The sequence below is a fragment of the Diceros bicornis genome, chromosome 9, assembly GCF_020826845.1.
Source record: "Diceros bicornis minor isolate mBicDic1 chromosome 9, mDicBic1.mat.cur, whole genome shotgun sequence".
Lineage (NCBI taxonomy): Eukaryota > Metazoa > Chordata > Mammalia > Perissodactyla > Rhinocerotidae > Diceros > Diceros bicornis.
Window position 1 is genome coordinate 14,892,802 of NC_080748.1, and position 13,739 is coordinate 14,906,540.

Below are 13,739 nucleotides of genomic sequence, written 5' to 3' on the forward strand. Positions count from 1 at the left end.
ACCAAGAGTGGAATTGTGGGGTCATATGGCAATTCTATATTTAACCTTTTGAGGAACTGCCAAACTTTTCCATAGTAGTTGAACCATTTTGAATTCCCACCAGCAATGTATGAAATTTTCAAACTTTTTTGACCATAACTCACAATAAGAAATATGTTGTACATTGCAACCCAGCATTCACATGTGTGTATATATTTATATAATATGTATGTATGTATAATATATATTTATATTTATAAAAGAGAAGTTTCATGAAACAGTGCTGACCCTTATTACTATATGACACACTCTGATGTGTTCCTTCCTGTTCTATTTTATTAGAAAAATATGCTGGTTTTGATCCACCAAATTAGTCCCACAACTCACACCAAAATGAAATCTTAAAATTAGATTAGCTGTAAAGATCAGAGTGCTATTCTAAGTGTATATAAGAATATATCATATCTCCTTTCCATTTGGATAGTCAAAGAATTTAGGATATCATTCATCAACTTATCAATACTTATCAATAAGTTTCGGAGGGGAGCTTATTTAACTTGTGAGGATGACATTTTATATATTATATTTTCAAACATGGATAATTTAGATCACATACCAAGGTGAGTTATATTGCATGCACTTGATAGAGTGTGAGATTTAATTAGCTGGTGTTCTACAGTCAAGCAACAAATTTTGGGGTTAGTATTATACCTATGGTTTCTAGGAAAAGCCCTGTGATACATGCTATTTTCATTTATTGAATGGCTCAATTCTTTAAATATCACTTGAATATTTCATAGTAAAGTAAGATACTGAAGAGTATAGTGGGGATGACAGAAAGAGCAAGCAATAGAAGGAGAGAAATCAAGAGAACTGGGGGAAAAGCATGAGAAGCTCTCAAACGTGCAGCTATTATATCTGAGCATCTTCAAGAATCACCTGAAACTGAGCTCTCCTGGAAGGCGTGGTGTCAGGAGCAGCAAAGACAAGTGGTTCAAGCACATGCTCTCAAGCAGGTCCATGGGTAGGACTGAGGGGGTCTATGGGCTTAGATGGGAAAAAATTACATTTTACTTCTCATTAACTTCTAACTGAAATATAGTGTTTTCTCCAATTACGAATACAGGCAACGTACGTGGTATTAGCAATACCTGTGATTTAGCTGCCCATTAAAATCACAGATATTTTCATCACATTACAGTTGCTTTGGGAAAATTTCATTATTGTTTATGTTCATTATTTTATTTAAAAATTACTATAATTATTAGGCTTGTCTCTGGATTATGTTATTTAATGTATTATTAAAGGAATGCATACATACAATACCACAATTTTGTGATTGTTAAAATAATTTGATAACTGTATTTCAAAATAACTGGATTTTATTTGTAATCCCATGGATTTTGTCTTACTCATGCAAACAGGTTATGAGAAGGAGCCCAGCTTTGCCAGACTGCCGAAGGGGTCCACAGAACAAAAGGAGTTAAGTCCCTCCTAGAGCTGCCTGGTCTAGTAAGGGAGCCACTAGCCACTTGCAGCTACTGAGCACGTGGAATGAGGCTAGTCCAAACTGAGATGTGGTCAAAATATATACCAGATTTCCAATATTTAGTGCAAAAAAGAATATTAAATGTCCCACTAATAATTTTATATTTATTACTTGTTGAAATGATAATATTTGGGGTATATTGGGTTAAATAAAACATATTAAATTTAATTTCACCTGTTTATTTTTAGTTAGTATAAATGTAGGTACTAGAAAGTTTTAAATTGGTATGTGTGGCTTGCATTACATTTCTGTTGGGTATCACTGGCCTAGCGTCAGATCTGAGCTCCAATCTTGGCTCTGTCTCACAACCAGCAATTGTCTTCATTATTGATATTATCATTATTCTGCCATGTCCTGGCTGTTGGATCCACATAAATTTCAGTTTCCTCCTCTGTAAGAGTAGATATAAAGCCAAAGGAGAGAGTATTGCTATGTTCATTCCAGATTCAGCCTTCTTCCAAATACATTTCTTACGATCAGAAATGCCCAGCCACACGGGCTGGCCCCACGGCTTAGCGGTTAAGTGCGTGCGCTCCGCTACTGGCGGCCCGGGTTCGGATCCCGGGCGCGCACTGACGCACCGCTTCTCCGGCCATGCTGAGGCCGCGTCCCACATACAGCAACTAGAAGGATGTGCAACTGTGACATACAACTATCTACTGGGGCTTTGGGAAAAAAAAAAAAGGAGGAGGATTGGCAACAGATGTTAGCTCAGAGCCAGTCTTCCTCAGCAAAAAGAGGAGGATTGCCAGATGTTAGCTCAGGGCTGATCTTCCTCACACACAAAAATAAATAAATAAGTAAGTAAATAAATAAATAAAAGAAATGCCCCACCATTTTATCTTATCTCAAAGTCCAGCAGAAGGCCCACATCCATGTCCCTTTTCCTTACTCTTTTGGTACCCATTTCTATGAGCACAAAATTTAAATTATATTTATGAAAGTGATACACAAAGATGAGGATATAAGAATTCATAGACAAAGTGAATTTTAAAAAAATTTTTTAAGGATTAAAAAAAAAAGGGAAAATTCCCTTGGAGAGCAAAGAAGATGGAAAATAAATCTTGAGGTAGGGTGGAGTAGTAGGCAGACTACAGTTGCCACCCATCCTGTATTTATCCAGAGAGGCCAAAGTGGCATTTGGATAAGACCCAAGCAAACCACCAGCACATTCCTAGAGTTGGAAACGGTCACTTAAATAGCAGGACAACCCCGGTGTGTCCCTAAACCCCAAACTAAACTCCAGCAGGCTGTGTACAATAGCTGGGAAGGTGACAGTGTATTTCTTTAAGAGTAAAGGGCTGAGGAGGGACCTCCCAGCCTTTTATTTGTCTGATCCTACACTGCTGGAGCCCTGAGCATCCCGACACTAGCACCTGGGAATACAAAGCCCTTTCATCTACAGAATCTCCTTTCAGATCATGAAACAACCTTCTGTAGACAGCAGATAGTATAGTGTCATGTGCACCTTATAAGTGAGAAGGGAATAGCTCACAGACAGAAATGGATCACTGTGGCCAGTAGCCGGTGGAGAAGGGGCTGACCAAGAGCTTGGGTTTCTCCATAGCTAACACCTTGAGGGTGAGAATCATGATCCTCTACCTCTGTTTCTCCAGGCTTCTCAGCGTGACCTCACCCACCCTGACTGTCTGCAAAGATCATTATTCTCGCTTCTGGCTCCTAAACTGAGCTGTGCATTTGGAATTGCTCTCCCCACCAGCCTGTTAAGCTGCTCCCTTCCATCATTCAGACAGTTTCTAACAGCCCCACCCTCCTACACAAAGCCCTGTCTGTCTGCTCAAAGCAGGGTGGTGATTTTCCCACCCTTTCTAAAAACATGCCTTGCGAGACTTTCTCTATCCTCCAAAATATACTTGCCCCTTCACGGTTACATTTTCTACTACGTTTGAACTGTGCTTGGGGGTGGAGAATGTGATGTATGTGTTTCTCTACTTCACTGTTGTCTGGCACAGACCACAGTCTTCTAAAGGCAGGAATCAGAGAGTCTGAACCACACAGCACCATGAACAGATGGTCATTTCGAAGATTTTGAAGGTTTAATCAATGATGCTTAGTGAGATAGACACTTCTTTTTAAAGCATTAGTTCCAAATGAAGAAATGCTCTATATATCATTAATTCCTTGTTCAACTCTTCTTCATCTCAGTGATAATAACCTGGCTTCATCTATGGTTTGTCTTTGATTTACAAGACTTGTCCAGCTGTCTGGTTTCTATCAGTTTTCTTCTAGGCCGAACAAAGCACTTTGATAATGCCTTATTAATTTCACAATAGATAACTCAATTATTTTCATATTGATTTATCTTTCTAATTCCCAATGATTTTTTGGTTCTGTGTCATCTTCTCCTACTATCAATGTGTGCTTTATACTGAATACTTTTGATACTAGCTTTATCAAAACGTAATTGAGAAGGTGAATCTGTTGCCAAAGAATGCAGATAATGTATACCAAACACTTACATAAAATGATTTATTATCCAGTGTCTGCCTTGCTCATGCCGTGGTTCCCCCCGATAGTATGGAAAATCAAAGGTTTGCTGGCCCTGAGAGACGAGGCCGGTTGGTGATAAGAAGCTGTGTTCTTCATTTTGATCCTGATGCTATGATCCAAGATCATAGCATCAGGATCAAAATTAGGAGCAGAATAAAGAGCTTCCTGGTTCCCAGTCCTTCAGCCTTTCTTGGTAGGTAACTGTAAACATGTGATCATACCTAAAAGAGGGAAAAAAACTTTAATATGTATAAAACTTAAATAGCAAGCTTCTGAAAAACTAATCAAAATTTCTAATTTACCCCAATTTCATTAATTTAAAATTATAGATTTAAATAACTATATATATTAAGTGGTACCTTTGAGGAAAAATTGATCTGCCCCTTATGACTTAAACTCTAACAGATATTTTTATAGATGAAATTGGTAATATTAGTGGGAATATTAGCTCTAGCCCTAAATTTAAATTTAAGCCCTAAAGCCTTAATTTTTATCGTTAAATATTGGAAATATCTTACCACTCAACGATTTTAATTCAACTATGAGAATGCTTGTCTTTTGTTTTGTTAGATTATCATTCATATGGAGAAGAAATAATGTTTTCTTAGTTCTCCTTTAGATAGCAAATAGTGTTTGGGGAAGGGTGATGATTAATATAAATATAATTGTTTTTTATCCTAAGTGTTATCTATCTGTGCATTTTTGAAAAATAATAATGTGCAAAGCAAATGCTATTTTTTGCTTCTTCAGAAAGGACTTGATATTTTATAATTTTATAATCTCAACATTAATTGTTGGCTACTATTGTAGATAGTTATATTGGACCTGTTCTTATCTCAGTGTAAATAATTTCTCTGGTTGCTGGTGGTAGTATTTGAAAATAGGTGGTAATGTTATCAGTACTGTTGTGTGCTTTCATGATAAACGTCAGTGGAGGAAACCCTTCCACATTTTCGCTTTACATATATGTCTAGAAATACAATATTAAATACTATGTGTGCCTTGCATTTACTCTGCAGAAATTGAGGTCAAATCTTTATATTTATATGTGCAAAATATGTATGAATGACAACATTTCCTGGTTTTGGCTCTAGGTTAATAATATCCAAATATTCAGGCCCTACTTTGAGAAGTTAATGAGAAGAGTAAATTAGGTAAATATCGAGCTGATACTAAGCTAACTAGAATCTCTACTAAGCTTTACCCTGGGAACCAAAAGTTAGAAGCATTAAAATATTAAATAACAGTTTTTTGTGCATGCATATGTTTAGGCTGTCTTTACCTTGCAAAACTTCAGCCTAAGCCTGGTTGCCAGCAGAGGTGGCTGGAGGTAGGAGCCCCCTGTGATGCCCCTCTGTGATGGGCGGGGTCCCTCTCTCCACCTGTTCCTAACCTGACTGCGGAGTTAAGGGGGCATTTTATGCTGCATATTCTGGGTTCATTGCCAGCTATAGATCTGCCACTTAACAGTTGTCATCTACCTACGTGCTCATTTAATCCTCATAACAGACCCGTATGATAAGCACTACTTTATCAATGAGGAAACTGAGGCCATGAGATGTTCAACGATTTTGCCAGCAACACAGGTCCTACATGATAGAGCAGGGACTTTACTCTGGTATGCTGTATTGCTCCTCTTCTAATTAATATCCTTTGAATATTTGTTCTTGAAGTCGCCATTCAATTGTCTGGGGCAGTGTTGGGAGAGAGGCCCAATTTTCATTTCACCAGTTAGGAAGATGCTAGGGGCGGAGACCCAAGTTAACTGACGCCCTAGTCCCAATTCATTCTAATGATGTCTCAGGACAACTTTTAGGGAGGTGCCCCACAGGTGCCCAGCAGATGTGCCCCTTTGTCCAGCTTTGCCCATACAGGTCCTCTGAGACACAGCCTAACACATTGTCTCCACATCAAGCACTCAATAGGTGTTAGTTCTCCTGCCCGACTCTAAACTGGGAAAACGCCTTGGGTAACAATGGGTTTATGAAGGGGGCCTTCACTGTGTAGAGCAGCAAGGCGGATGGACTTGAGGCTTGCACCCACTCCCTGCTGCCACTTCTCAGTGTCATCCATTGTCTTCTCCTGCTTAAATCCTTCAAGGGCTTCCCATTGCATTAGAATGACATGCAATTCTTTTGTCATGGCCCGCAGTTCCTTATAAAACTCCTTTGCAGAGGAGGTGATAGGGAAGAAAACTGGGTTCTGCTACTATTTTTTAATGAAAACAATTTTAGGAGACATGATTTTCCTTGTTTATGTCTGAATCTGTGCAACAACAAGCTATGCCTTAATGAAGTTCTGTTGCATTCAAAAAATTGAAATGTATTTCAATTCATTTGGAAAAATTATTTGTACTGGATAGTAATGGAGTAAATGTTTTCAAAACTCGCAGCATCTATTTTTGTGAAGATTTGTATATGTGGGTTAGATTTTTTTAAGGGAATGATTATTGCATTTTATGTTTATGAAATCAACATTGTGTGGCATCACTTCATATTTTTTCTCTAATATTTCTTAGCGCGGGATAGATCAGCCTAAATTATGTGTCTAAAATAGATCAAAAGAGAAGTTTTTGATTTATCTCAACACTCTGTTCCTTGGGTTATCTCTAAAAGGCCTCTTATTCTACTGCTTAAAGAAAAACAAAACCCTTTCTCCGTAATTGTTACCATTGATCTCATCTGCTGTCTTTCTAACTCAATCCAGGCGATGCCTAATTTGATTTGGAACAGTTCTTATTAAGAAACGACGTATAATGGTAGAAATATAATGTATTTAGTGCTTTTTTGGAATTACAAACTACTGATCAAAAATTGATAAGACAATTTTTATCTCACATTAAGTGGTTTTCCTTTGTTTCCTCAGGATGTTAGTGAAACATTTCTCTTCTGCCTAATACATTCTGTGCATGAATGTACATGTCACTCTGTGACAATAATTACACGTGTGTACCCACGTGCATCCATCCACAGGGAAAGGGGGAGGATTCCAATCCTAACCCAATCAACTCAATCAGATGCTTTAAAATCATTAGGTAATGGCTCTGGATGTTGGCAAACATCCAGATCGTTTGCCTAGCTTTGTTTTCACGTTTTTTTTGAACACTAAAAAAATTGTCAAAAATGCTAGGAAAGGGAAAATTAAATATGAAGTAAAACACAAACTGATTGCATTACTGTTGCACATTTTTTTCATAGGCAACAGATAGCATTAGGCATGCATGACAAGTCTATTTATCATTCACTGGTTCACTCCATATGCGTTTTTTGCATGAGGACTTACTGTGTGCTAGGAGCTGTGGAGGATACACAACTGAGTGACACACAGCTCTTCTGGATGGAGAAATAAGACAGATGGTTATAATGGGAATCCATGTAGGGTGTGGGTAAATGCCATAGGTTTTAAGATACAATCCATGCACCTTTACCACCCTCATTCCATTCTGCCACTCAGCCACCCAGAACATAGGTGACCACTTGGCCTCTGCCTTCTTGAAACACTCTGTTTTCTTAATTCCTACTGCACCACCCCAGGCTCCCACTACCCATTAGGTATGTTGATCACAAATAGGCACCCCTTCCTGTGGATTGAGTATTGGGCGCATGCCGCACCGTGCCAGGGTAGACACACCCCATTACCACAGCTTTACAGCTTGAAGAGTGGAGTTCAAACTAGACTTCCACCTTCACTTGCCCCACCCCCACCCCAGGTCCCGCGTCCTTGTACAGACCACAACCTGTACAACAAATCAAATTAAAGTGAAAGACAATGGCATTCTTCTTCAGGTTCCTTTGCAGAGAGGCTCCAACCCCCAGGGAACAATTCATCCCCCAGGCTAAAGCCAGAAAGGAAGGCAGTGAGTAGTCCTGGAGAGCCATTGGGCCTGAAGCACTTCTGTTAGTGATAAGGAGGGTCTTAGCATCTCTTCCCAAATTCTTGCTAAGGAAGTTGGTAACCATGATTCTCACCTTGCTTGTGATTTAAAAAAAAAAAAAAGCTAGAATAAATAACTGAAGTTCTAAACTTTGCTAGACCTAAATTTTACCAGCTATAAGACTTTGACCTTATTTTATGCCTCTTTAAGCCTCCATTTTCTTCTCTGTAAAATGGCGCTATTAATAGTACCTAACAGGTTTGGGATAAGGATTAAATATGATGAAATAGGTATTTTTAGCACAATATTAATGCTCAATAAATGCAGACAGTGTCATTAATTGTTGTCACTTGTCTCAGGTCACTTTCTCACTTTTTTCCACTCACTGATACCATTTCCTGAGGCCTCCCACTTTTCCTGTGTTACTGCAACTTTTCTTTCAGCCTCCAACATCTATGCCTAATTCCTTGCTTAAAGTTGAATTGTATGTTCTCCTAAGATTTTTAAGGAAAGGTCCGTTGTTTTTACAGATATGAAAGCTGAAATAGTTTTAGGTCATCTTAAACCACAGCTTAAAGTCTCATAACAAGCCAGGGATGAATTCAGATTTTATTTTGTATTTTAAGTACCTCTGTCCAGGTGCCTGTTCTGACAGCATTTTTTCAGAAGCCCCCCCAGAGAGAGAGAGGAGACAAAAGGATACATGTTTTCTCCCAGCTTGCAGCAGGTGTCACTCTATTTGATTTGCAGACCTTTCAACAAAACAAAAGGCCTTTTCTGTTCTTTTACAATATATGCTCTCTTTAAAGGTGTTCAAATGGGAAAAAAGCATATACTGGACAAGATTTCAGGTTCTAACGGAAAGAAACTGGGCTCTTAGTTGCTGATTCACTCTTCACAGGGAAAACTAGATGCCATTAAAAACAGTCTTTTCTAAACAGCATTTAAAATTTTATGATAGTTTCCTCTTGAAATATATACAAGAGTGGCATTCTCAGCAAATTAATATGTTTATAGTAGGATTGAAAACTTTTAAAAGCCAGTTAAGATCTCTTTTGTAAATTCAACAGAGAATCTCAGTATGCTTGAGTAATGAGATAGACTAGCATGTTTGCTTATTGCAGCTGTTTTAAATGTCTCCACCTTGCTATCCCCCAATAGTTACCATTGGTGTTCAAAAGTGATAGACCTCTAAAGCATAAATGGTACAAAAATGTATTTAACTTAAATTAAAAAGTTCTATTCTGGAGTCCCTAAGGGTTCATAATAAATATCAATGTAGCGAAAGTTTAATTGTTTACTATATACAAGATACTATGCTAAGCACTTTCATTCATAATGTCATTTAATCTTTCCAACAACTGAATGAGGTAGTACCACTATCATCTCCACTTACAGATGAGGAAACTAAGACTTAGTGAGGTGAAGAGCTTGCCTTAGGTGTCATACCTAGTGAAGTCTGGAGCCAGGTAGGAATCTGGGGCCTGTCTTGAGAGTCTTTGTGCTCATGAACTTCTAGGCACCATGCAGCCTCCCTCTTCATTCATTGCCATCTGCAGTGGAGGAGACACCGGAAAGGTGGGCATGGATATTAGTTTTTGTTTTCAGACATAATAGCTGTTTCGAGGTCCAACCTTTTGAGTCCTAGTTCACCTGGAATCTATGTATATTCAAAGTACAGGTGGCAAAACAAAATTAGCTCATCAAGTTTAATATGCATGTATATGAAAAAGAAGTCAATCTGATAAGAGACTTCATGAGAATAAAGTGCCATGAGTGGAGTTGGAAATCTTAGTGATGGAGTGCTTGCCTTTTGTGTAAGTATAAAGAGTTTGAAAAGCTCATTATATTGATAGCATCTTAGGGCATTTTAGGACATAGTCGTAAAAGTTCTCTTCAGTGTTGAATTTTTAAAATTCTTCGTCTTAAAAGTATATTGTACTCTTTCCCTTCCATTTGTCAAATGAACTGTTAGTCTGAGAAGTCCTATTTGTGTGTTGATTGGGGGGAGGGGATTGCCCAATATTTTTTATGTTAGTTATTAATATGGTTTATTAATTCCTCTGGAAAACATTAGCCATAAATGTACTGGGAAAGGGGAAGGATTCCATGATTTATGAGAAGGTTGGCCAAATCCCACCTACTCAAATGTAGCCTGTCAAAATTAAAATAAAAATAGTCTTATTTAATCCCCTAGTTAAGCTAAATGATAACATGAAACAAAGCTAACCAAAATCAGGACACCTGATACCAAGATTTCATGAAATAAAAAGCCATTGTACAACAAGGAATCTAATGCTTTTGTTTTTTATCCTTTTAATACAAATAAAATAGCCTTTATTGGGCTCGGTGCTTCTTAGAAATGAAAGGTTTGAGAAGCAGATCCATTGTGAAGCCTGACATTCCGCAAACAAGCCAGCTAAGCAGTTTGTACCGTCCCCTTCAGATGCACACGTTAGGGCTGGGGAGATGACAGCATTTCTAGGAGGGAGAAGCACAAAGTGCAGATTCCACTGTGCCCATGAAAGAAGGGGAAGAAAAAGCCCAGGCAAATGTCTTGTTATTGAGCTTTCCTACTGCAACAAGGCTGACGGATGGGGCTTTTAAAAAACGTCACTGCAACAGATCCAGGGGTGCAGCTCTGCTTGCTGCAGCGCCATGCAGTTGTGTATATTTCAGAGACAGACACAAGGGGAAGTAGCAGCCAGTGCACACGCGGGCTGCTCACTGGAAGCGTTGCTGAAGAGAGAGGATCCACAGAAGCTGGGAAATTCCTCCTCCAGCTGAGTCAGGGGCTGAGCGGTGGCTCAGGTTGAGACTGTGGGCAGGGGCGGGGGCGGCGCTCCCAGCCCATCCCTCAGCGCTGCGGCTGCCTTGGGGAGAGCCGTGTGGGCAGGGAGGCTGTCTGCACCGTGTCAGGGAGGCACGCCAAGAAACCCTCCCTCCCAGGGGAAAACGGGTCACAGTTCAGGTGGGGACTTCTTTGGTACGGTACCTGGCTGGAGCAGAGCATGTGGGCGGCCGGCAGCGGGCGTTTCTGGTTATGGCAGCCCAGAAATGAAAGCAGTCGCGGCCGCCGCCTCTGAGGGCTGCAGGGAGATCAGCACTCAGCAAATAAGAAGCAAGTCCTGGACCCGGAGGAGGAGGAGCGGCCGAGCATCTCTCTCCCGCTCCTGGTGTCCTTTAAATGAGGACTCCCTGCCAGCGCCAGAGGTAGATCTGCAGAGCCTTCCTCTCCGCTCCTGATCCCGCTTACATCGCTAACCTGTGCCAGGCACATCTCCACGCCCGGTACCTGCTCCTCCAGCGGCTCCCAGTCCAGTCGGAGGAGCCTCTTTGTATGCAGCCGACATGGCCAGCCAGCAGGATTCCGGCTTCTTTGAGATCAGTATCAAATATTTACTGAAATCCTGGAGTAATAGTGAGTAATAGAAAATAACCTTTGTTTGTTTGTTTGCTGGATGTTGCGTAAGGTTCGAGAAATAAAATCTCAACTGGACGCCTACGCTTATGAGCTGAGGAAGTTTTTTTGCTTCCATCTGCTATGAAAATCAAAATGTCAGAGACTGAACTAGCTTTCCTTAAGTGCAAAGGCTGCAATGGAATTAAAGTAGATTTTGTTTGATTAAATTTTCAAGTGAGATGGCCCTTCAGATTTTGGCAGAGCACAGGATGGGGCATTCCTGGCTGCATTTCCTGCCTCGATGTTTATTTGATTTGTTCAGGCTTTATGTAAATATTTTGTGAAGTGTGGTTTAATCAAAGGGGTGTGGCAGGGTTTCAGAATACTTTATAATTGTTTTATTAGGGTATTGTCTAAAGAAAAAAGGTCCTTAATATTCCAGAACCTAAGACTCATCTTTTTTGTATATAGAGGCATTTGCAGATTTATTTGATCTCTCCCTTGTGTGCGTGCATGATGTTCAGAAAGCTGTTTAATAGTATTTGAATTTTTTAAAATCTTGCTGTTTGTTATAGTCCAAATAATGTGCTTTTTTGAAATGTAAACAAGTGAGGTTCTGACCCTCATCATTTATTAGGATATCGGAATGTTATGGCTTCTGAAGTTCCATTTCTGACCTACTTAAAGATTTTAGCAATAAGATATTTCGAAAAGACAACCTCTAAGTCATCATGAATGTGGAATCAAATTAAAATGAGGCCTTCAGGTAACCAGTGATGCCTTGTATTTTCTGAACACTTTAAAAACAAAGTCTTCTCTATTTTACCAACAGCCTTTGTACTTGCTTTGGATAAAAGACTGGCAGGTATTACAGATCCTTAATTGTTTGAAATTTTTAAAAAATTTCCAGGAAAAATTTTGATGTATTATGTGCATACTAATTAACCTACCTGTGCTCAAGGAGCTGGAGATTAATTATGTCCTACACAAATGACCTGTGGCCAAGATTGTTCTTATGTAAACAAAACCTGGGCTGGAGAACTTGTGCCGTAATTGCCTGAAAAAAGAGCTCAAGTACCTTCAGCTTAAGGTATTCAGGGATATGCATCTCTGGATGATATCCATAGAAACCATTTTTCCCAGGTCATTTTGCACCACTGTATACACTCTGGGGCTTTTCTGAAGCTGTTTTTCTACAATTGGGAAGCCATTTGGGAGGAATACTGTCACCCAAACAGCATTCCTTTATTTGTTATAGTCATAATTCATTTATTTTGGATTCGTTATTTGTGTAATACTTCACACTCAAAGGATGAATCTTCCTTTGTCTATCCACCCTTTGATTAATGAAAAGAGTCTGACATTACGGGATTCTTTATGGAGGAGTTTTCCAATAACTAGAAAGACTGTCTGTGAGTTTGACATCAGTATGTGGTTTTGAGTCATCATTCTGAGTACTCCAAGACCAGATTATTTTCCTCCATCAGTTTTTGTCATTGCATCACTAGATAAAAAATTATGTTGTGACAATACTGAGGCCAGTAAGATTTCTTTTAAAATCTTTCTCCCTTTGTCTATTTTCAAATTACTCTAGACAAAGTATATATTCTTTCCACCCTTCCTAAACTCTCTCCACTCTCCCTACACTCACATCAGAAAATGGTTCAAAATGACTCTTCATTTCTACTTTGTGAGTATCTGGGGCACAATTTTGAATTCTTTCAGTTCCTTCAGCAAATATTTATTCAACACCTACTGTGTGCTAGGGTATGGGACTACAAGGGTGAATATGACACCTGTCCTCTATCTTAATTTCTTTATTGCAGAAGAGTGAACTTGGTGATTATTTAGTGTTCCTTTGGGGGCCAGAATGTTTTTCAGTCTTTTCTTGAAAGAGGAAGAGGAAATATACTTTGTGCTTAGTCTTCCTTAAGTTTGTTGCAACACTAACCTGCTTATAATCTAGCATAGCCCTCAGTTTTACATATTTTCAGTAGCAAAGAGAGATGGGAATTTGTGTGGAAGGCAAAGAAGAAAACAGAAGCCTTAGGGCTTCAACCTCCTCAGTGTAACCTGGCTGGGAGGATGCACCATGGGGCAAGCCACTAATTGGCCCAGCATTACAGGTTTGAGAGGCGAGGGTGCCCACCCACCTGCCTGAATGGAGAATCAGGCCCCTAATTATATAGTAGTGCTTATTTATAAAAGTGCAACAATTAAAAAGCAATAAAACAAACTCTGTAACTATGGCTGACTGCTTTGCAAGGTGGTGGTAAGAGGAAAGATGATTCCATGAGCATTTCCAGGTTCAGATTTCCATTTGTTTTTTTTAAATGGCACATTGTGAGGAAAAATGTGATTTTGTGTTTATTTGTCTCCTCTGAAGAATTAACAAGTCAATTAAATCAGTCATTGCCTGGTCA

The 13,739-nt window shown here is 39.3% G+C and overlaps 1 protein-coding gene across 5 annotated transcripts in view; it reads left to right on the forward strand.

Moving 5' to 3' along the window:
* FRY (FRY microtubule binding protein) overlaps positions 1–13,739 on the forward strand; it is a 314,584-nt gene that overhangs the window by 66,388 nt on the left and 234,457 nt on the right. Inside the window, exon 1 of one of the 5 annotated variants that reach the window (XM_058547974.1) lies at positions 10,789–11,334. The exons of 2 other annotated variants lie outside the window; for them this stretch is intronic. In XM_058547974.1, the coding sequence (XP_058403957.1) occupies positions 11,265–11,334 (70 nt within the window). In that variant the 5' untranslated portion in view covers positions 10,789–11,264. Of the gene's footprint in view, positions 1–10,788; positions 11,335–13,739 lie in introns of those variants that run through there. 2 more of the 5 variants (XM_058547975.1, XM_058547976.1) reach the window with 2 other exon arrangements.